Here is a 23408-nt window from a genome sequence, read left to right on the forward strand (position 1 = left end):
GAGAGCAGCCCTGAGGAGAAGGACCCGGGGGTGCTGATTGACGAGAAGCTCAACATGAGCCGGCAGTGTGCGATCGCAGCCCAGAAGGCCAACCGTATCCTGGGCTGCATTAGAAGAAGTGTGGCCAGCAGGTCAAAGGAGGTGATTCTGCCCCTCTACTCCACTCTCGTGAGACCCCACCTGGAGTACTGCATCCGGCTCTGGAGTCCCCAACATAAGAAGGACATGGACCTGCTGGAGCGTGTCCAGAGGAGAGCCATGAGGATGATCCGAGGGCTGGAGCACCTCTCCTATGAGGAGAGGCTGAGAGAGTTGGGGCTGTTCAGCCTGGAGAAGAGAAGGGTCCGGGGAGATCTTATTGTGGCCTTCCAGTACCTAAAGGGGGACTACAGGAGAGCTGGGGAAGGACTTTTTACTAGGGCATGTAGCGATAGGACAAGGGGGAATGGCTTTAAACTGGAAGAGGGACGGTTCAGATTAAACATTAGGAATAAGTTTTTCACTTTGCTGGTGGTAAGGCACTGGAATAGGTTGCCCAGAGAGGTTGTTGAGGCCCCATCCCTGGAGGTGTTCAAGGCCAGTCTGGACATGGTCTTGGGCAACCTGGTCTAGTGGGAGGTGTCCCTGTCTATGGCAGGAGGGTTGGAACTCAGTTATCTTCAAGGTCCTTTCCAACCTAAACCATTCTATGATTCTGTGATCCTACTTTGCATTGTAATTTATGACTACAAGCCCAGTCTCTGAATATCAGTCAGTAAGCTGGACAGGGTAAATGGAGAAATCAACCAGTGATTAAGCAATATGGTAATTACACCTCTCATAAATGAAAGACTATCATCCTTTCAGAAAGGGTATACAAGGAAATTAATTTTGTCATCAACTCTTGTCAATATTAGCTATAGCTTAGTATAGTATAGTACAGCAGAGTATAGCTCAGCTAAAAGGCAAGCAAGATCTGTCTTCATATAAAATTAACTGAGACTGAGTCTAAATCAGAAAGCAATATATGCCACATTGTTACTTGAGAATTAATTTAAAAAATAATAAAATAATAAAGGACACAATGATAAAAATCTAAGTACCTTCCACAAAGTTCCAAAATAATTAGTCACCAAATATGAAAGCTAATGTTTGGAGCTTGTCTAAGTAAATAAGCTGCATTCTTTATAAATTATATTTAGTTACCACCTTTTGCTTTCATGCCTCTTCGTACCTCTTTGCTTTCAAAACTCATCTGGTGATATATGTTGTATCCACAAAAAATAAATTAGTCTAAATCATTTCACCTCAGAAAATTAATTGCCTTCCTCTCTGTTGTCTTCACAATGCCTCTGGAACACGTTGAATTATTGAGAAAGGTGAGCTCATTTGCAACAAGATTCTTTTTCTGCCAAATGAGCCTGTCTGACACCAGAAAGAGGAGAAAGGTTTTTGATTTAGTACATACAAAAGTAATCCCACTTTTTGCAAGGAGTGGCATACGTGGAAAAGCTTGGGACAAAATTAATGACATTTGGTTTCCCACCTTAACAGCAACGCTTTGTTGACGTAACTGGTAATCTTGGAGCCCTTTACAAAGCAGATTAGGAGAATGGGAATTTTGAAGTTGAGAAAGGAACTGGTTTCTCTAAGATGGGTCGTGCCACAGCCAAACTAGAATGCAAGACTCCACAAACCCAGTTCAATGCTCTTAACTCTAAGAAACTGATTGCCTTCTGCCTGCCACGGCTCTAGGAAAAAGCATAAGATTAACTATGAATATGCTTTTCCTTACTTATTTTTTTCAAGTAAATATAGCTCATTCCACATGTTCAAAAACTGCTGGTTTTAAACAGTGTCAAGAATACTGAACAGGGCTGATGTACCACAAAAACACATAGTAGCAAGGTGATTTAATAGGTCAGCTCAATTAAAAGAAAAGGCAATAGAAACACTGTCCCATTCTGAGAGAAGACTAGTACAACTTGTCTCTCTTTTCTACAATTTACAGAATATATCACCTGAAGAATCTGTGGCACTGCAGATCAGCCACAGACAAAGCAGTACCAGCATACTTAAAATACCGTGTGCTAAAAGAAGTAAAAAGGGACAAATACCCTTATTCTTCACTCCCCTCCTCTCCCCAGCACAACTAAGGCTTATACAAAGCTAAAAATTAAATATTTTCACCAAAAGCCCAAAACAAAAAACTCAGGAAATAGTTTTGAAAATTACTTTTAGTCAATCTTCTATTCATTAGTTGCCATGTTAGAAGCACAGAAGCCGGTAAGAAAGCACTTTCTTGAACTCTGCTAATTCTCTAGTAATACTTCATAAATGAGAGAATAACGTAGCCCAGAAAATACTTTTCTCTAGCATATAGGAAGAGAAATCACTGACAATAAGAGTTTGATGGATCAGACAGCTAGCACATCCTATTACATAAGATGATCAAAGCCAGGAAAATATATTCAGCACTACAAATTATTCCTAGAATTATGACCAACACAGAAATCCTGGCCTGATTCATATCTAAATTATACCTGCTCTTCCTGGATTATCTCCACTATAACTCGGTTTTGGTGGGGAATTTTTAACTATTTTAAATGATGGCTAAGATAAAAAGAGAAACTAAAACCTTACTTTTGGATGCAGAGTTAAAAGCTGACTTTTCTCTTTAGTTAGAAAGGCAGACATTTAGAGCAACTCCCCAGAAATCATAGTAATTCTGGATTGACATCAGTGGGAGATCAAAAGCTGCAATGAATACTCAACCTAGCATCAGTATGTCCTTTCATTCTTCTTTACCGTGACTTCTGTGAAGAGTTTACACTGTACCCCTGTTTTAAGTAAATATATTTTGTGTAATAATCCACTGTGCTATAGAACTTTTCAGTTTTGTTATTACTGCTACTTGTAATATTCAATTCTTCCCAATTCCTTAATCTGCTCTGGTTAATCTGTTTGTTTCACAGAGATTATGGATATTAAATGTGATGATTTAATTTTTCTAAAAGCCTCAGAATGCAATTTTTCTGCTTTTCCTTATGCTCTAACAATAAAGGAATACCAGTGTAGCAGGAAAGCTTTTTGTAAATAAAGCTAGAATGTTTTCAAATAAAAAGAAAACATTTTAGTGAGCAGGCAGAAACAGATTAGCAATTTACAGAACCATTTGCAGCAAACTTGTGGGAAAAAAATATTTGTTGTCAGGAAGGCTTGGAGGAGGCAAACTACAGTTAGCATATTTCTAGAAAATCTTCCATTAGAAAAACTAACCAAATGATCTTCTTCATTGCTCATCCTCCTTTTTTCCTTTTCCTATCACAGCTTTTTGGGGGTCATAATAACCTAAAAAACTTCAAGTCAATTTGTAATCAGTCATATTTTCTCACATATTTTGAACTGTAATGCAGCTTGCTGAACATCAACAACTATGTGATCTTTGGCCATCAATAAACCATTGGCCAGTCAACTTCAGAGTGTCATTCGTTAGGCTGGCTGCAGGGATGAATCCTCTCATGCTGAAAAATTCTAATTCTGAATGATGAAAGGCAAATGGCAAGTACTCTTGTTCTTACATAAGTAATCTTTCAACATGAATATAGGAAATCAAATTACTAAGAACTCTTGTAAATATGTATCATAGCAGAAATAAGATGGTCCAGTGGCTTTTAGAAAAGGTGCAAGAGACTGACTGACTTCTTGAGGACACAAATTGAATTTCACTGATATGGTCATAGTTGTTTTTCCTTTCATTCCGATTCCTAAGAAAGAAGAAAGATCACACAACAGAGAAACAGAAACTAAGCATTAGGGAGAAGAGACAGGAAAAGAAAAAAAAATTACATTTGGCAACAGTGATTAACTTTCATTGAAAAATAATAGTTCTTAAGACATGATTATTTCAATAACGGGTTCCATAGAACTCCACATAGGCAGATCATACTGTATTTTAGAAAAATAAATTAAATTACTATTTCTGCTGAAAACCAACTAACTAGCAGACCTTTTGGCTTAAGAAACTCTATAGTTTAGAAATAGAATGTTTGTGATAAACTGTCATAAGAATACCATGATTCTTATGCACCAGTTTTGACGGTTGTTTGTTTTCCACTGACAGTCACATAGGCAAAGGCACAAAACACAACAAGACATTGTCAGCATGTAGGCCACGACAGTGGTTTAGGATGCAGAGAAGCCAAGTTCAGATCCCCTCTCCACCTGCATCTCAAGAAAAACTGGTTTCTGAACCAGGCAGAGCATGAACCTTATATTCCAAAATACAGAACAGGTGAAAGCAAATGTTGTCTCACATTTGAGACAGTAGCAGAGAATGTTTCCTTTTTATCCTTTACTTCCAATGCAAAAAGATACACTTGAATACACAAAATTTGCTACGTTGCCAAAAGGCTCCCTCCTATATTTGCTACACAATTTGCAGATACAGTTTTTCTACTAAGTTATTATATGCTTACCACATAAGCAATTACAAAATTCACTTGACTCTGCTCTAGCACTGAGAATTTAAAATAATTTCTGGACAAAAGTCACAAGAACATAGTAATATTATGTGCAAATTTATACCTTTTTTTTTTTTTCACTTGTATAACAAAGACAAGAGTAACAAACTACACCTATGCTGCCAGAATATGGTCTCATATAAGCATTCCAATTAGATTGTCTTCTAAAATGGATGAGTTTATATTATTTTGTTTAGAAATACTCTGTAGACAGTATTCTAAATCTGTGAATTGCCTGTAATGCTTTATGAAGAACAATCCATAAAAATTCATTTTTACTGAAGAAGGTAAATAACTTTGAATATTCTTTTGGTACAACAGTGATAGTAAGATAATGTCTCCAGTTATTAAAAAGCAAAGTCAAGAAGTCTCCTTATTTTACTTTTTAGGTAACAGTGAAACACAGATGTGTCATCGATGCTCTATGAATAACGTGAATAAAGCTACCTGAAAATATTATTTGCTGATTTCACTCAGCACTGAGTTACTATGATTCTAGTCATACCTCCTCATCTTGCTCAAGACCTTAAAATATGCATTTTATTATGTATGAATATGTATGTACATTTTATTATATATAACATATATTCAGTGACTCCAGGAGACAGATATGTAACCAATAGAATCCGCCTTAATTTGGACATTTGGAAAGAAACAAATTGCTGGAAAGAGCCCTGTAGGAGACGGAGAAAATTGTGTTGCCAGTAGGTGTCTTTTCTATTGACTTTAGTGGGCTTACAAACAGGCCCACAGAATTTCAGGTGGCAACAGCAGCTACCCATTAGTTTCGACTGTAGGTTTACAACTTGCAAGGTCTAATAAAACACATTCTTTTCATCTCTGATTTATGTGACCTTATAATTCTGTTGTTGAATGTAATTTTAAAGAAATAATAATTATTAAAGCAATTTAAAAGAAAAGAAGAATATGGGGAAACATGTATGAGTGCACACATATATGCAAGTTGCTAGTTCATCTTACATTAGACAGGCATTTGAGCAGTTGGAGAAAGATGAAAAGGCAGAGGTGTCTGGAATTATGTTTGCAAATAATTTGTCTTCCACTGGAGAAAATAAAGAATGTACAGCGGTTAGGAAAAAAAAAAATTAATTCAGTGCAAATTTCACACTAATTTCTTAGGCACTGCAAAGCAGAATGTAAAGAGGAAAAGAATAAGAGCAGAAAAGAAAACGAATCACTACAGCCCAAGAAAACGTTTATTATATCACGTCCCATTTCACTCTGCCTTTACCTCCTCTCCAGACTACACTGCTGTCAGGTAGAAGAACCGCTTGAAACAATCCACTTAATTTTTTCCAAAAAATTGCTAGTATCACACTTTGTATAGTGTGTTTTCCTCTCAAAGCCCTAGCTGACCAGGAAAGCAAATGAATAAGAATTATTTTTCACAAAATTACAAATTACATTTTACTACAAATTACATTTTGACACAGGCACCTCACTGTACCAGCCGTTTAGCCCCTTCAGTCATGTCCTATCTGAAACAGCTGAAAAACAGAGGGCTAAGCTATACTGGTGACAACGGAAACCAAGTGTATTCAGACTTTCAGAAGGATCAGAAGATCAAACTCTCAATGGCTGAAGAAATCCTCGTGACACTTTCTTCATCAAAGAGGAATAAAAGTTTTCTCATACAAAATCATTTGTGAATATTATCTATAATTCAGAATAGTCTTTGTTTCTATTTAGTGCTAATTTCCCATAACTCATCCCTAGACCTGCTGCGTTTACTTTATTCTAAAAGTAGTTTCAGTGAAGTTTTACCTCCTATTCCAGAAGAAAACTCATCTGTAATCAGTTCTTCGGCTCTGAGTGTCCCCACCCTTCTGGCCCCCTCTAGCTATGATGAAGAGCCACATACAACAGGTCTGGTTTTGGCCTGCTGCTTTGCTGCAACATCCTTACTCACATGCTTGTGAAGTTGCCTGGTATCATACTGAGTCATTTTCGGTTGGTGCCAGGAAGAAGGCTTTTGCATTCATAAGCAATAATCAGAAACCAAGTTCAAACTGTGTTTTCCAGCTGTGTTTTAAGCTACAAAAATAAAAGCAAACTGTTCAAAATCCAGGTAGGCTGACATTGTCGTGACAGCAGCACAACGCTAACAAGCAGCCATAGTAAATAGGACAGTGTTGAGCATCCTTAAATTGCAAAAATTCTCCTGCCATAGCTAAAACTTTGCATGACTGACTGATGAACAGGAGATATCAAAGCTGAACTAAAAATTTGGACCACCAAAGCTGCTGCTGAAGGATCATCTCTTCCAGCTTGGGGCTGGAGGAAGGAGGCAGGGAATGAGGTCATTAGGCTAAGCCTAATCAAGCAAGCAAATCTAAAATCAAAAGCAAACTTAGCAATGCCCTCCATGCTATATACAAAAGAAAGGAACCCCAGGGGACAGGTCTTATGAAATAGAACTGCTCTAATTAACAGTGATGCAGTTATCACTCATGCTAAATAGATATACTGTGCAGGGTGCTATTTCGCTACAATTCCCTACTTGTGCCCTACTGCTGATGTTCCCTGGCTCTTATTCCCATAGCACACAGATGAATTTAGTGGAAGAGTGACTTCAGATGAAAACTTCAAGTACAACAGAAGGCCTGTAGAAGATTAAATCATAGTCTTATAAAAAGGAAAGAATAGAATAATTTCTAAGTTTACCTTGTAGCCAAAATGCTAAGTCAAGATCTTACCTTCCACTCTGGGCTCAGTAGGAAAGGTTTTGCTGAAACTGTGAAAAAATACCTTCAAGCTATATAACAGAAAGAAAGAACTACAATCATCACAGCTACTTTCCTGATCACATTTTGGATATTTCTTTCATGTTTCTAAGTATTTCTGTGAAGCTGGGAATGGGGAACTGTTACAGCCACCACAAGTTTAACCACAACTGACTGTACAAGCACAAAGTAGCTATCAGGGGCAGGGCAAAAGAGAACAGCAAATAGCAGATGACCAGGCAGCAGTCACTCTAAAACTGAGTAGTCTTACCTAGAGGAAAATAAACATTCCCACTATGAATACACATAAGCTGCAATGGGCAAAACTTGACATAGGAAATCATGTACCTGTAACAGTTTTAGAAGAAAATACAAGAATGGTTACCCTCTACAAATACCTTCTTTTTCTACAAGAGACTGAGAAAAACCACAAATCTTTTTCTTCTGTACTGCTCCTTTGCACAAGTTTCACCACAGTCAGGGAGGTTTTGCTACACAGAAGTTATTAATGCAAATGTTTTCACTAAAGTTGCTGCAGAACTTATTTGAGAAACTGAATGCTGATGACCTTCAGCTGACCAAATTTCAATCAGTAGATGTATAATCAACACAGATTTTGATGGAGGAGCACAGCTGGCTTCACTGTCCAAGTGAATTTCCTCTCTAGGCAAGAGCCCATTACTGGCTGCCTAACCTCTTTCCTTAATTAGTTAAATAAAATGCTAGTGAGACAGGTGCTAAAGGGCAGGTCAATGTATTTCTTTGCTGTAGTCTTTTGGATGTAGGAGGACCTGTTTTGCTCCAATTGATTGTACCAGACTGCTCCTCTAAATGAAAAGAATGAAAGTTAGAGCACAGAGGAATTTATTCCAGCAATTTTTTACCGTCATCTCCAAAAGGAATTGTAAATATTCCCCAGGGGAGGTTGATCCAGTTGTCCAACATTTTCCCTGTGTTGTTCAAGGTTCAATTTCTCGAAACAAAACAGCTCCAGACACTGAGGCACCTCTTCTGCCAAATTAGGGTGCCTCCTGCAACACAACAGATAGCATCCAGCTTCCTGAGCAAGTAACTAATGAAAAATCTAGGTTGTCCGTTATGGAACTGTGCTAATGGTACACCATGATTTCTCTTCTCCTCATGAGTGGAGAAGAGGGGATGTGGAAGAGCACACTGCATTAAAAGTTCCCTACAGAAGTGGAATATTTCCTCAGTTTCCTGAGACAGGCATCAATGATATTTTCATTTCTATGCTACAAAGCTGACACTTTTGTTCACGTACTGTGTTGGTGGTCTGGCTGACATTTCACAATGAAACTGAGGAAAAGGAGTAATAGAGCTGAGGTTGGGAGAGCTGGGTGGAAGCAACAGAAGCACATGGGACACAAGGACTTGGGCAGCTGGTGTGGGAGTGTGGAAAACACATCAGCTTAGTAAAAGGATACAGTCTGGAGTTGCTAGCTTGGGCATAAAGGTGGAAAGGTATAGACCACAGGGCTGGGTTTGAGCTTTCTGGTTCATAACCATATGAAAATCTTGAGTGAAGCTTCTAGAGTCAAGAGTTGAGTGTCAAAGTCTCTGCTATAACTAGTAAGTCCAGTATTCCACACTCATTGGAACAAGCATTTGAATTCTTTCAACTCTCAGACTCACAGATATTTTCTATACCATAGTTAATTCAATTTCTTACTTGGATTTTGCCGTTACAAGTCAGATTTCTTGGCCCAGGTATGGGATTCTCTCAGTCTAACCCACTGGCCTATTTTGGACAATATGATACAACAAGCAGCCCTAGCTGCTAACCCTCTGGCCAGCACCCTACTGATTTTACCAGGAGAGGGCACCTGAATTACTCAACCACTTATTCTTCACTGCCTTCCCAAAGTCCCCTCGATACATGTCCAAAGGCAGAGAAATACATCCTACAGTTCACTGTAGTTTAAGCTAACTTAAAGAGTGGTTCAACCCGCTCAGCGCTACTACAGCATCTGCTGACTCTGTGCTTCTTACTACGGGATCTCTTGAGAAGACGGTACAAAGCCTGTTGGGGAAATGGCGTGTGAACTACTGTTCCCTTCTTCAGACTCATCTCCAGGGAGAGGATGAAAGATGATGCAGATGGAAGGTGTGGGACTTGAAATGGAACTGTGGGATTAATTCCAGTGGTTTTCCTGTGATGGGAACCTACAGTATATGGGTAGATTCCAGACATGCTGTAGCAAAGCATGGTTTTCAGCAGAGCTTCTAAGCCTGAGGTGGGCTGCTGCTTGGGATCATGTCAGCTGGTAAGACCCGAGAAGCATATAGAAATAGCAACAATTGCAGTCATTCAAATTAAAACTGCAATGAAGACCTGACAATTAAAAAGTAGACACTACTTCCTGGGTAAATAGAGCAGCGAGGAAGTGGCGCACAGGAATATCTGATTTTTGTATGAAGCTTTTGTTCAAAAAAATGTAGAATGTGTCATTGCTGATAGGGGCATTGAGTAGCTCCCACTGCTGTGATACAGTTGAAATCTTTGCTGATGACAAGTAGTAGCTCTAAATTGTTGAAGCATGGAGCAGATCAGCACTAAAACACATTTTCTCCCTAAAGACTGCAGCCTATTGAATAACAAAGGTTTGTTAGTTGAAGTCCCTTGCAATCAACCCTTGCACAAAGCATGCATTCCCAATGCCAGCTGCTGTTAACATATTAACAACCAAACTGATTTCTTGGATGTGAAAATATCAAGTGTGAAATTCCTCATTTACCCTTTTCTACCAGTACAGGAATCACTGCATATTAAAATATTGTTTGCTCAAAATAATAATAGTACTAAGTGTGGAATAAAAGCAAATAAGTAAAAAGAACTGAAAAAAATATTTTTTTTTCAACGATACAAAGAAAACAAACCCCCACCACTTTACCCTTATTTAAGGACATCTGTGTTTAGGGCTGCATAGTGTTTCAACAAAAATCAGCATCTGCTGAACATGTAAATGTCTTTACAGGCACCAAAGTTAGTGCTGTAAGAAAAAGATTTTAATTTTATAAATGTTTCTTGATGTCAATTACGTATTACAGATTCAAAAGTGAAATTAAGGAGCAGCAGAATGTATTTCTTTATCTGAAAGGATACTATTTCAAATATGCCATTAACAGAATGGTTAAAAAGGAAGCGTGTACAAACTGAAAAGACAGCAGCAAAAAAGCAGATCTGAATTCATCTGGAATAAAGTCATAAATTCATATAGAAACAGCTTTCATAAAAAGCAGTCTCAGTCCTGAGATGTTCAACTAAGGCAGGTAATTAGCCCTGCAAAGACAGGTCAAAAAGACTATTTAAAAAGGAAGCGCAATAATGAAACTTAAAGAAAGGCAATATAAAACAAATCTCTCAGCAAAAATGAGATGAGAATTCATTTTCCCCGTGGCGCTCTCCACAGCTCCTGAAAGTGCCTGCAGCTGGCAATGAATGAAATAGAAGGGGAGGAGGGAGAACAGAGAAAGAGGTGTTATCTTACCAGCCGACAGAGCTTATCGCTCCACTCCCTTCGTGACGCTGGGAACTCACAAGCCTATAAAATGTGCCTTGGCTCCCAGTCCCCTTCTCCTACAGCAAAACCAAAAGCAAGAGGTGTCCGTACAGAAAAGGAATGGGATGCTGTTCTACCCAGAGGTAGCTCTCCTGATTCAGCTGGTACAGCCTTTCTAACAGTTTGAACACCGTAACCAAAGCTTTTTCTGACAGATATCTCCTTCCCAGTACCTGCTGTGCTGCCTTACTTCCTTTTTTCTTTCTTTCCTCTTCTTACCTGTTGGTGGGGATTTTGGAGGGTTGGGAGAGGGAGGTGGGAGAGGCACATCATTCCTGGAAGAGAGGAGAGGAACATCCAAGATGACTTCTGTCCCCACAGCCAACTGGAACATGAGCATGAGCAGCAGGTGGAACATGAGCCTTGCTGCAGCGGGCGATCCCTGGGGACAGGCGCTGGGAGCACCAGCTGGAAACGCTTCTACCCCTGTAGCATCCTCAGCAGCCAACTTCTCCAATCAGTTTGTGCAACCCTCTTGGCGCATTGCCCTGTGGTCTCTCGCTTATGGTGGTGTGGTGGCAGTGGCTGTTTTTGGAAATCTCATTGTCATCTGGATTATCCTGGCTCACAAGCGCATGAGGACAGTCACCAATTACTTCCTGGTGAACCTGGCCTTCTCCGATGCCTCCATGGCTGCTTTCAATACTCTCATCAACTTCATCTACGCGCTGCACAGTGAGTGGTACTTTGGAGAGGCTTACTGCCGCTTCCACAACTTCTTCCCAATCACAGCTGTCTTCGCCAGCATCTACTCCATGACAGCAATAGCTGTGGACAGGTGAGAAAAGAGAGGAAAAGTTTAGGGATAAGAGATTGAGATCAGATTCTCTACTGACATAAAAATACAGAGATAACAATCATTAAATGATGAGAGGCAGAGCCCTCAATAATTCATCAATTGTGCTCCTCTGTACTTCTGTACTTCTCCCTAACACACTGTTTTTCTCCCTGTCTTTGGTCTTTCTCCTTCAGCTTTTCATTGGGTTTACTCTCTTGTTTTCTTTTACAACAAACACTTCCTCTCTCTGTTTGACTTCAGCTGCTCTCTGGGCTCTGGCTTTTAATACTAATTCTGTAACAGCAGCCATTGCTCAGGGGTTTGCTTCCCCACCTGTAAAAACAGTATCTGTCCCTCAGTCAATGTCATCTAATTCATACTGATAAGGAGTTGTAGAGATTGGATGTGAAGGGAAAGGATTTCAAATTTCCCTCCTCTTTGTATTTCTGCAGCTGGCAGAGGCATTTGCCTCCTGATCAGAAATCACTTCAGACTCCAATTTTAATAGCTCTTCTCACAGACAGCTCTGAGCTGCTTGGTTCCTCCTGATTTTAACTAATGAGACTATTTACAGTGCCATCTGTGCGTATCCAGAGGTCTGGTAAAAACATGGTTTCAAAGTGCGTGATGTTTTTCTGATTACTTGAAGCAAAACAAGCCTTTGTGACTGTGAAAGGAAACAGGGCAGGGAAGAACTTTACCTTTGTGCTCTTGACAATAATGGAATAGGACAGCTGTAGTCTCCATAGAGTAAAGGGGAAATATAGTTGTCAGATTTCCAATAGAGATGCTTTGATGGACCATCTTTCTCAGAAGGTGCTGTAAGTCTCCCCTAAGAAATGTTCCTTTCTTTATTATCATTTTCCCATTTGCTGTGCTGGAGACATAATTTGCCCCATGCTTTAGGAATCAAATAAATTCCTGAATTTTCATTCATAAAACCAGATCATTTTGTACTTCAGATCTTTTATTTCTCTTAGCAATGCACTGAAATTACTCATAAAACCCTTTCTACACATTCAAATCACGTTATGCATCTTGCCTGAATTGACTTGGCAGCACTTCAGTGATGGTAGTTAAGATTTTATAAGGTTCAATCCATGTTCTGAAATGTTATTTCTCATTTCCAGGTGCAAAGACTGGGAGTCATGTTGTACCTTTTGTCTGTGCTGTGGACTAGTTCTTAATAATGCTTTTCTGTTGGCCCTACTAATTACGAATTTTAGGTGGCATTCTCAGCCAGATCCATTTCTGTTCCATAAAGCTAAAAATGAAAGAGAAAATGAGATCCTTAGCAACTCTTCTACCTCTCTGCTGCAGGGATGGGTGAAGACAGAAGGAAATCAGTACACTTTCTTCCTGCCAGTGATGTATCTTGTTCCCAGCTGTTACTTCCCATTAATAATGGAGGAGGTAGTGTAAAGCCAGTGATATTATCTTTAACCAGGCAAAGATTTCTTCCATTGACAATTTGGGTTTAGCTTAAGATTCTCATCTAGCTTGAGGTTTTCAGAAAGATAAAAGGGTTTTAGTTGATGCTGAGGATTTAACTGTTATTGCTGCAGATGATCATGTCATTAAGCGAGCAGTTACTAGGATGGTCTGAGTAAGGTTTTTTCATTTTTCTGACAAAAACGTCCGCAGAGATGTAGTACTTACTACCTTGAAAGTTCCTAAATTTATGCTAGGAAACTGGAAGCCAAGGTGAATACAGTTCCTTGGGAATCCAAAGGGTGTATTTCCGGGCTGAGTAAAGAACAGCTCTGCTCCACACTGACTGAAGTGCAATGGTCAGATACAAAGGTATTGGAAATGTTTTCCTTGGTTTAGTAGTGCTCAGAAGTCAGTCAATTGCTACTGTTATTCACTCTGATCTATTTCTTGTCTGAAAATCCCCTGAAGAAATCACAGTTTCTATCCCACCACATCTTCCAAGCTCACCTGTCCCCAAAGACAAATCAAAATCTTCCCTTGCACAGTGAACAATGCCACAGCTGTGTTTAGCTGAGCTCTCTGTAGTACCAAGGAGCATCAAGTAAAACAAACAGAAGAGCAGTCTATCCCTCCTTCCCTATTCACACTGCTAATCCTTTTCCCTTTATACCAAATCACATCCGACACATTCAGTACCTTTAACCATTTCCCGACCACCTCTACAGAACACTTTTGCAGAGTCAAGAGGAAAATTGAGGGTCAAAGTGAATCCCAAGGAATATCCTTGGATGTACAGACTGCCCCATCGCAGGGCACAGATATGCTGGGTGGACATTTTTTAGATCTTTGGTTCTCATTTGCCTTCAGTAAAAGTTCAGCCAGTGATTCAAACAGGACACTCTGCTTTAGTTTTGACACAGTAAACTCATCCTTACACACTCATGTTCTTTTTTTTTTTTTTTTTAAAAGCCACAAGTTAGGATAAAGCTACTGAAGGAACTGAAATGATGGGATTGTGTGAAATGATTTTCCAGTAGAAATTCTTAAAATCCCAAAATATTGAAAGTTTATGGGTTGCAACTCACTAAAAAGAATGTTGTAATATGCTCCATTGATCATTTTAGAACATCTAACTGTTCACAGACTATGAATGAGTCACTGTGATTCTACACATCACTGAGCAGAGATCACAGGCAGTACACGTTTCCTTTCACATCTGATTCTGTAGGCCATGTTGTCTAAATTGTGTGCGCTGTCAAATTACTGGACCGACACAGACTTCTGTGGTATAGGCAGTTCCTGCAGTGGGGTGTGCTGCATCTGGAGCTGAGGATGAAAGTATCCAAGACTGCTGTATGACCACCTGCTTGTTGAACACAGACTCAAATTTATGTGGGTTTATTCACCCTTCCTGGGGGTCTTTCTCCCCTGCCTTCTACTTGTTTTACAACCAGCTGTTTGCAGTCTACTGCAGAGATACCACAGGTAGCTTTAACCAAGCCAGTTCAAGTATGGGAAGCAGCACAGATTTTACACTGTACTCCTTCATAGGCATTCTCATTCATTCATTCATTCTTCTGTAGCTCATGCTGCACAGTACCACAGTTACATTGCTTCCAGTGCAATGGTTCCTCTAGCTACCTTATGGGGATAAACTTTTACTATAGCCTAAGATAAACTGAATAGGGGATAGTTCTGGAGCCAATATGCCCTTCTTTGCCACTGGCCAGTGCATGACTACTGGCTGTGGTAAAGTTCTTGGACATGTAAAAGACGGTAACTTAGGCAGAACTTAAGCCATCTGGCCCTGGCCACTGAAGACCCACTGTTCCTTCCTACTAGATCTTAGCATGCAAAAGAGATTGTTCATGTACGCTGGCAATTAATTTCCAGTCCCAAGATTGCCTCATTATACAACTAGTTCTGTGTACAGGCCTGGAAATTCTTTGCAGATATTTGATGGTTAAAATGGAAGTTTAGAGATGTAGCAATATAGCATAAAATATACTTTCAGTATAGCACTTAGTATATTTTTTAGTCATTTTTTCCTGTTATTAGCACATCTACAGTATGACCTTCTCAGTTATTGTTCTCTCAGCAATTCCATAACGATTTCTTCATCTCAACAAGTTTAACTCTTTGTAAAAGCAACTGCTCTGGAATTAAACAAGGGATTATAGCAGTGATGGTGAGTAGCTGCTGATCCTATTCACATGTCACCATTTCTTTTCTTCCTAGTATGCAAGCAAACTTTTCATCTTTTAAGAACTATTACATATATATGAGATTTTTTTATATGCAAAAGTAATTGAAAATAATGATATCTATGCACCAACATTTCATACAAATGTAAATAAAATTACATTTATGATACACTAATGTTCTGCATTACTGCAATACTGCTCAACATGGGTCAACATAATAGCATCAAAAAGACCTACTTTTTTTTTTTTTTTTAACAAAACAATTTTGACCTAATTCTTTATAAAGATCAGATTCTGCCAAATGCTACCCATCTATCCTAGCCCTATACTCTGCAAAAATCCCAGCCCATTTTTCAGTTCAGCTACTTAGAGAGTCAAAGGTATTGCAATAGAAGAATGACAAAATAAAGTCTAATGTTAAAGATAATGCCACTTTCATGTACTTTGTTTTAATCATAAGACTTTCCTCACATGTTGTGTTTATAAAAGCTCTGGAGCTGTTACAATTTGCTGCCTCAGAGAGCCACTAATAATGGAAGTCCAATAATTAAATTCAAATCTGGAGATTATGAAAGTAAATCACCATTTTTAAAACTTAAAACTTGATCATGTTCCAAAGTCCCATTACGATTCCAATAACTTAATCTTTTCCCCATTTTTTGGTCCTTCTGACAGAATGAAATGCCCTTTTTTTGACCTACAAGCAGATACAGAACTTTATATTTGTCTAGTCCAACAGAGCTGTTATGAAACTTCCTATTTGTACATATTCCACAGAACTGTGCCTGCAACTCTATTTTTTGAAGGAATAAGGCTGTTAAAATTAGAGCTAAAAGACAGGTATGTTAGCACTCTTACCTCTGGTACCCCAGACAGCTCACTTAAATATGACTAAACAGCACCATGTTGTTGACATGGATAACGTGCTGACATCAGGATGGATGTTTTTAAAAATTTGATTGAAAAAATCAAATAATCAAACAATTTGCAGCAAAATGAGAATCAGAATCCAAGAGCCATGGGCCCAGCTTTCTCTTTCCCAGCACCCCTACGCTCACTTTGCTGAACACTAGACTCAAAATCAAATTGACCTTCACTAATAAAGTATTTGATAATTAGAGAATCTCCATGTTTCAGAATATGATTGATTCTTATTATTAGCAGCCTCTGTTTCCTTTTGGTTGCCCTTCTCATTTCTTTTTAATAAGCTTCCTCAAGTTTTTGTAGTTTCTCTTTTTTAAATGAAACACTACTGTAGCAGCTTTTTTTGGCTTTTATTGTTTCTGCAGAGATCTTAAAACCAGCCACACTCTAGACACTATTTGAAGAATAATAACATTTAAGCTTGACTATAGACACTGTTCAGGACCAACTCAAGAGGTCCTTGTTTACTTTGGGCTTCTCCTTGTTAGATGCTCCATAGAACTGTCATTAATGTTGACCAAGAATATATTTTATGTCTCCACAGAAGTCACTGATATCTTCTGTTATTATTGCATTACCTGCTATTTATTACTGTGAATTAGTGTATAACCCTGAAGTTTATTTTTTCAGAGTCATGCTTGGAGTGTCAAACCATAAAATTCTATATTATTCATGAATGCATTTGTTTTACTTGACTTGACTTTAAACTATATTTAACATTCAGTTTTATTCCTCCTCTTGCACAATCTCCTCTCTTTTTCATGAACCTTAGTATTATAGTGTTACAGTCCTCCTACCTACTTTCTAGTATTCTTATTACTATGCCAATAGTATGCCAATATTCTTATTCAAAACTCAGTATCCTAGTTTCCCACCTTATTTCTTCAACTTCTAATATGTCTACAGAAGCACACATATACTGGGCCAGTTTTCTATTTTTCTGTGACATTGTTCAGTTACTGACGGCTGTTAATAATCCCTCTATACACTCATAAGACTCCAGCATAAGTAATATGATACAACCTTGTAACGGAAGATAGTTATGGGGCGTAAAAGCATGATTCAATTTATCAAATGAAACCTAAATTCATCATGTGTACACACTCAGATCCTCAAAATATCACTTAGGCTCTTCATTCTCTTCAAGTGTATGCTGTAAGAGCAGTTATTATTCACAAAGTAGTACCACAAACCCTATAAATGAATCTGTTACTGAAATTCTGAAGTAGGCAGTTAGCACATTGAAAAATATATGATCTCTCCAGTAGAATACGTTCTAGTATCTGTCTGCGTGAGTTCCTATTCCTGAGACAAATTGCTCAAGGCCTTCCTGTGCCACAATTTAAACTGATTATCCTGCCAAACTATACACGACCATCTTTGATGTAGAATAACATTATCTGAATTGGGAGTTAAGTACCTGTTACCTGTCCCGTGTGTTCAGAAACACTGAAGTATAGGGAAATGTGTATGTGAAAAAATGATCTCAAATGTGTCTAACAGGCTAGGATATGGAGTGCACAGGGCGTGACCCTACATTGTGGTCATATGGTATTGGCATCAGCAAAACATGCACACCAAGAAGATGCATAATGGTACTTGCATTCTTTTATATGTGCTTGGCACCAAGTCTTTTGTGCTTGGCACCAAGTGTTTCGTGCTTGGCTCACCAGTGAATAGACAAGGTTGAAGCAATGGCAGGCAGGAAACCTGTACTGCCTGGCCAGCTGTTGTCCCCTGCACAGAGCTCAGCCCAAACAGGACTGCAGCCTTTGGCTCCTCTCTCACTCCCCTTCCCTCAAACTCTCTTATCTCAAAGTAAACGCTTTCCATGTAAAAGAAGAGAGAATTTGCACTGAAGACCAGGGAGAGAGACGAACATAAGAGCAAGATAAACAAAAAGGTAGATCAATTTCTTTCCAGGTTTCTTGCACTTTACAGGCTATTTTCCCCACAGACATCTCCCCCTCATATCTGAGAATATTTTCATGTGAGGAAATGGATGAAGGGAGTTTCTGTAAACTCACTGTGCTGCTTTTTCCACAAGATGCCATTTTATTGTTAGTTAGCTTTACCTGCCTCTGCTGTCACATAACTACACAAAACACTACCTGCTCTACCCCAAAACTAAAGTTCAATACAGCTTTTTTTTTTCCAAACTAATGGGTGACTTCATAATCATGACTTCATGAATCAACCTTGGTCACTGCATATCATGAAGGGGAAAAAGCAACATATGCTTTTAAAATTATACCTATTATTACTATTATTACTTTGCCAGTCAAACTATAGAATTCAAATAGGAAATCCCTTCCCCATTTCTGTTTTCCAATTTGTATTTTAAGATGAAGCACATCATATTTCTGGATTCCAGTATCTAGGCTGCCCTCTGAAAAATACTCGTCCTCAGAACTGGAGATAAAAAGTTGAACAGGAGAGCATTAAGGGCTCAAAAATCATGAGGTGAAACATAAAGGACTCTTTATGGGGGCCTAAAATGATTTCCTGGGTTTGACAATTGTGTCTCTTTGTTTCTGAGAAAAGAGGTGAAATAGTTTCTGCAGAACACCCTGATGCAACGGCTACAAGATTCAGACTATCAGAGACAAAGGAAAAATAATCTACTACTTGCTATGGTACAAACTCATAATGATCAGCAAAACCACAGAATCTTATTGGTTTTTTGGTCAAAATTCAAGTCAGAGTTGTGTTATTGATACCATACTGAGACAGTTTTGGAATAAATATAGGCATGACAGCTATTATTTTCCTCTTTGTTTTGCACTGAGTAAATATTCTATTTAACAAGCTGCTTTCAAAAGATGCAGTGAAAAAAAATGAGGTTGATATGCCAGTATCTTGAGGAGTGAGTATAAGCAACTTTTACAACAGTGACTAGCCCCAAGCCTTCTTGTTCCAGGCAGGAAACATCTGACAAGTTTGAACCATATGTTCAAATGAGAAGTTCATTTTATTCAGTCTTAGCCTCTCAGTGCCCTTATTTGTTGCTTAATGAAAACTATTAAAAGATGTATCTGTTGTCTACTATGTAAACCTACAGTACTTTTCAAAAATAGCCAAGGGTTGGGGTTTTTTGTTTTCTTTTTTTTTTTCGTCAATATTATTGCCTATATTCTTGTATATCTGATTGATTTACCAACCAGGAGAGAAATCTGTAGCATTCACTTGCATTTACCTAAAATAAAATTATTTCAAAATAACTTCAGAAACAAGAAGGAAGCCACTCAGGTGACAGTGTCAGAAGCGTAGGCAATAACAGAGTGGGTTGTAGTCTGTGCAGATGGAGCTGGTTTTGCAGACTTTGCATTAACATTGGTCCTTGATAGCCCAGGTAGATCGTATTCAAAGAACAGGAGAAACAGAAGCCCTTCTGTCAAGGAAAGTGAGTTAGTCCGTTATTTTATGAGACAGACCAAAGAAAAGTGCTACCCTTTGTCTACCAATATGCATAGGTACGTAATATATTGTGTAAAATCAATTGCGTGCTTATAAAAATCTAGCTCATTGTCAGTTACCAAAACGTTCCTCAAGTAGAAAGCATTGCACTGTTTATGAGAACTCAGCTACAATGAAGAATTTCAGCATTCCTGTTTTAAGGTTTCTGTTGAGAAATACCCAAAAGCCAAGTGCTGGATGTTAGTCCTGATTCCAGAAAAACTGCAGTGTTATTCCCTGCTTAAAGCATGACAGTCATTCACCAAGAGCAGCACATGTGTCTCTGGGTAAATCAAGGCCAAGTTATCCCTCTGAGATAATGCCCACTGATCTCTCAAACGTACAATGTGTTTGTTTATCTATCATGCTGTCATACACTCTTTCTTTATGCTGTTAGCTTTAAGATGATCCCTGCGTGACAGTAACATTGTTCGCTGTAGATCCTTCTGGCCACCAAAACCAGTCTTATTCAACAGTTAGAGACAGTCCTAGAAAAATGCCTGTAGCCGCTCTTCCTGCGGAGAAAGTCAGTCTAAATGAATGAATACAGACCACTCCCACAAGAAAAGACGGAGCCTTGCACTACTAGGTAGAAGATAAAGATTAAAGAATGCAAAAGTTAAAGATTTGGGTTTCATCATACAAAAAATGCCTCTAAAAAACCTCACTGTTCATTCCATCCCCTTTAGTCTACTATATCTACCTTACAGAGACCTTTTGTAGGATTTTCCACAATAATGTTTTAAATAAGGGCACAGAATCATAGCATTTTCCTACCTAAGTTTCTTAATTACTAGTTGATTGCAAATATAAAGTTTCAAAACCAGCTTCTGCTTTGAGGGAATAACAGCATCTGTGCATTCATGAAGGAAGTGCACTCTACTGTCTTCTGTTGACAAGCCACTTATATGCAAGCATTATGATTTTCTCTCTCTCTTTTCCTTTGTCAAGTCCCAATTTCCTGTTGCAATCTGTGGCTGAACTGATTACTTTTTTCCCCATCTGAGTTTATAAACCCACTGTAAACAGGTGAAACAAATCACTGAGAATGATTAAAGGATTCCAACTGTGTCTCCTGATGGGCATTTGTAGGATCCAATTTGGAACAATATTCTGTTTTAAAAACATCTTATGTATTTTTGCTACAATTTTCTAAATAATGTGTTAAAGAGGGAAGGTTTTCCTGCCTGTATTAGCCAGTGTGTGCTATCTTACAAAAAGAAAAATTAGGATTATTTTTTTATCTTTTCTACTGTCAAGACCACAATACACCAACTTCAGAAGCTTTTATAGTATTTACCAGATATTTATCTTTTATGTTATTTGCAAACTATAACAGAGCTACATGATTGGGCTGTCATTATAACCAATGGCTTAAAGAGTTTAATCAATGTTATTTAAATGAGGAGTCTCTCTATTAACATTTCAGAGAAAACAGATTTTTTTGATTTGATGAAACTAAGAAACAAGTACCAAACAGTAAATTGTACAATCCAGCCAAGCTGAGCAGTTCTGAAGGAAACTAGATCTATTCTGACCCCAGCAGATAAGAAAACCGTCTTGAAGGAAAAGAGCGCTGCAGCAAGCACACCATGACGCGCCAGCCATTATATTTTGCAGCCTGACTGATTTCTCATTAAGTTCAATGGAAAGACGCTTGCTGACTTCAGTAGTAATTAGCTAGGGACAAAGACTAACACAAGCCAAAGCTGGAAGAAAAGCAATGACAGTGGGATATAGCACGATAACAGCAAACAAAATCATGTGCTAATGATTCTAGTGATGAAACTAACATGCTACCTAAAAATGCTTTGGAGTAATGCATAGAACATGGTGCAGATGTTGAATAATCCACATTCTTGCAGCTGTTGGCTTGAGTCTCTACCTGCACATATTTACATCCCTAAATTTCTAGATGTGCATATTCCACCTTATCATTATCTTCCAAGTGTTAGTGTTTATGTTGGATAGGGTAATAATGGTTTCTGCTTGTTGTGATAAATGAGCAAAATGAGTTAATTCTTTTCAGTTGATATGTACTTTAGATTCAGCATCCCTGCTTTATTGTGTGGAACAAGGTATCTGTGGCATTATCAGCAGCTCCCACTGGAGTGAGAAGGCATTAGAAATCTGACTCCAAAAGGAAACAACCTCAGTGAGAGTTCAGAGCTCTTTGTTTGGCAGGGGTCCCATTGCTCCAGCCTGGCGAGTGACTGAACAGTAAATGTCCAAAGACTGCACAGCAAATTGGTGCAGCACTCCGCTGAATAATGTTTGTGTTGATACAGAATGCTTTTCAGCAGTGTAACAAGTCTTCGGTTGCTTATAGTCATCATAAATCCTCCTACCATCTTTTATTGACCTTAGAGACAGAGGTGAGGGGAAGTCTGAGGTCTGTGTATAAATATCACAGAACATGGTGGACCTACAAGGGCCTCAGCACTTGCCACTTTCACTGACTTCAGAAGGACCACATAAGTTCAGGCCGCTTGAAAGAACAGGGGAGAAACAAAACAGCCATTAAGGCAGAGGACATCGGAGCATCAGAGAAGTCCATCTGTTCCCTTTCTATGCAGTTTATGGTTGGCTGATCACAGAGAGAACAACTCTGGGAGTTCTCGCCCATACACCTGCAGAGGCAAAAGGGCTTGCCACCACAGAGTTCTACTGTCAAAACATTGTGCTTTTCTACCAGTTCTACTTACCTTGGAATCTCTGGTCCACTAGGGCTGATTTTTCTCATATGTCTTTTGCCTTTACATCACCCTGGTTTCCTTTCTTCTCCTCTCATCTCTCAATCCAATTTCCATCTGCTATTATTCTACAATTCTCCTTTCTTTGCTGCTCCTCCTATTAGTTTCTTCATTCTTGTTTCACTTCTATTCCTATTTTTGCATACAGAAAACTGTTCCTCAGTCTCAGTTCTTTTGCTTTTACTCCAGATCCTATATCTCCCTTTCATTCCTGGCCTAGTCACACAATCCTTTTTTTAGAAAAAAAAAAAAAAACAAAAAAAAAAAAACCCACCACGTTCCAGAAACCATGTTCAGCACCATTCAGTGCACAATTCAGACAGCATGTCTGCTGCTCCCCCTTATATCTGGGTACTTTGCCATACAAAATATACATAAGGATATCAGAGTAAGGAAATGAGCCCTAACTACAGGGCTAAACCATGAAAGACAATAGAGGGTTGTCAGCTGTGAGTAATGGGAATATATAGGGTCAATATCCTGCATCATACATACACATTATCCCCTACTTAGCCTCCTAACCTCACTAATTTTCTGAGCAACACCTAAGCAAGGAACCTCTAGCCTGTGCTAGCAGGAGCTTTCATTCCTGATGGAAACACCCCAGCCAAAATTGACAGAGATCAAAAGCAAGGGCCAACTGAAAAATTACCTACTGCTCTTTCAGGTTGAGGTTAAAGAGATAGACAAACAATTTACCGCCCTTAGGTACCAGTAATGGCAAGATAACATTTCCAGAAAACAAAATTACAGGCAGGAGTGGCTAAGCCTCGTTTGCAAATGACAGCTAACAATGCAGGAAGGACTCTGTTCTCCTCTGGGCTTCTTTTGGCTACAGAGATTAACATTCAGAGACAGCTCAACTACAGAGGTGTTTTTTAACCTGCAACTAAGAGTCATTCCACATTTTCCACTGTCCTTAGTTATAGCAATGATGGCTTCCCTAGGAAAATGCTACCAAATTTATATGACAAATCTGATGAGTGTAACAATTGCAGCTATAAAGCAGTATCTCACTATGTTAATTAAGCA

At 38.8% G+C, this 23408-nt stretch overlaps 1 protein-coding gene across 1 annotated transcript in view; it reads left to right on the forward strand.

Moving 5' to 3' along the window:
* Positions 1-11129: 11129 nt before the first annotated feature.
* TACR3 (tachykinin receptor 3) overlaps positions 11130-23408 on the forward strand; it is a gene marked incomplete at both ends in the record, with an annotated part of 40573 nt that continues 28294 nt past the window's right edge. Inside the window, one exon of the mRNA XM_082483034.1 lies at positions 11130-11605. Within this exon, the coding sequence (XP_082339160.1) occupies positions 11130-11605 (476 nt within the window). The remainder of the gene's footprint in view (positions 11606-23408) is intronic.

Source organism: Vanellus vanellus (genome assembly GCF_965231255.1).
Source record: "Vanellus vanellus genome assembly, chromosome: 4".
NCBI lineage: Eukaryota > Metazoa > Chordata > Aves > Charadriiformes > Charadriidae > Vanellus > Vanellus vanellus.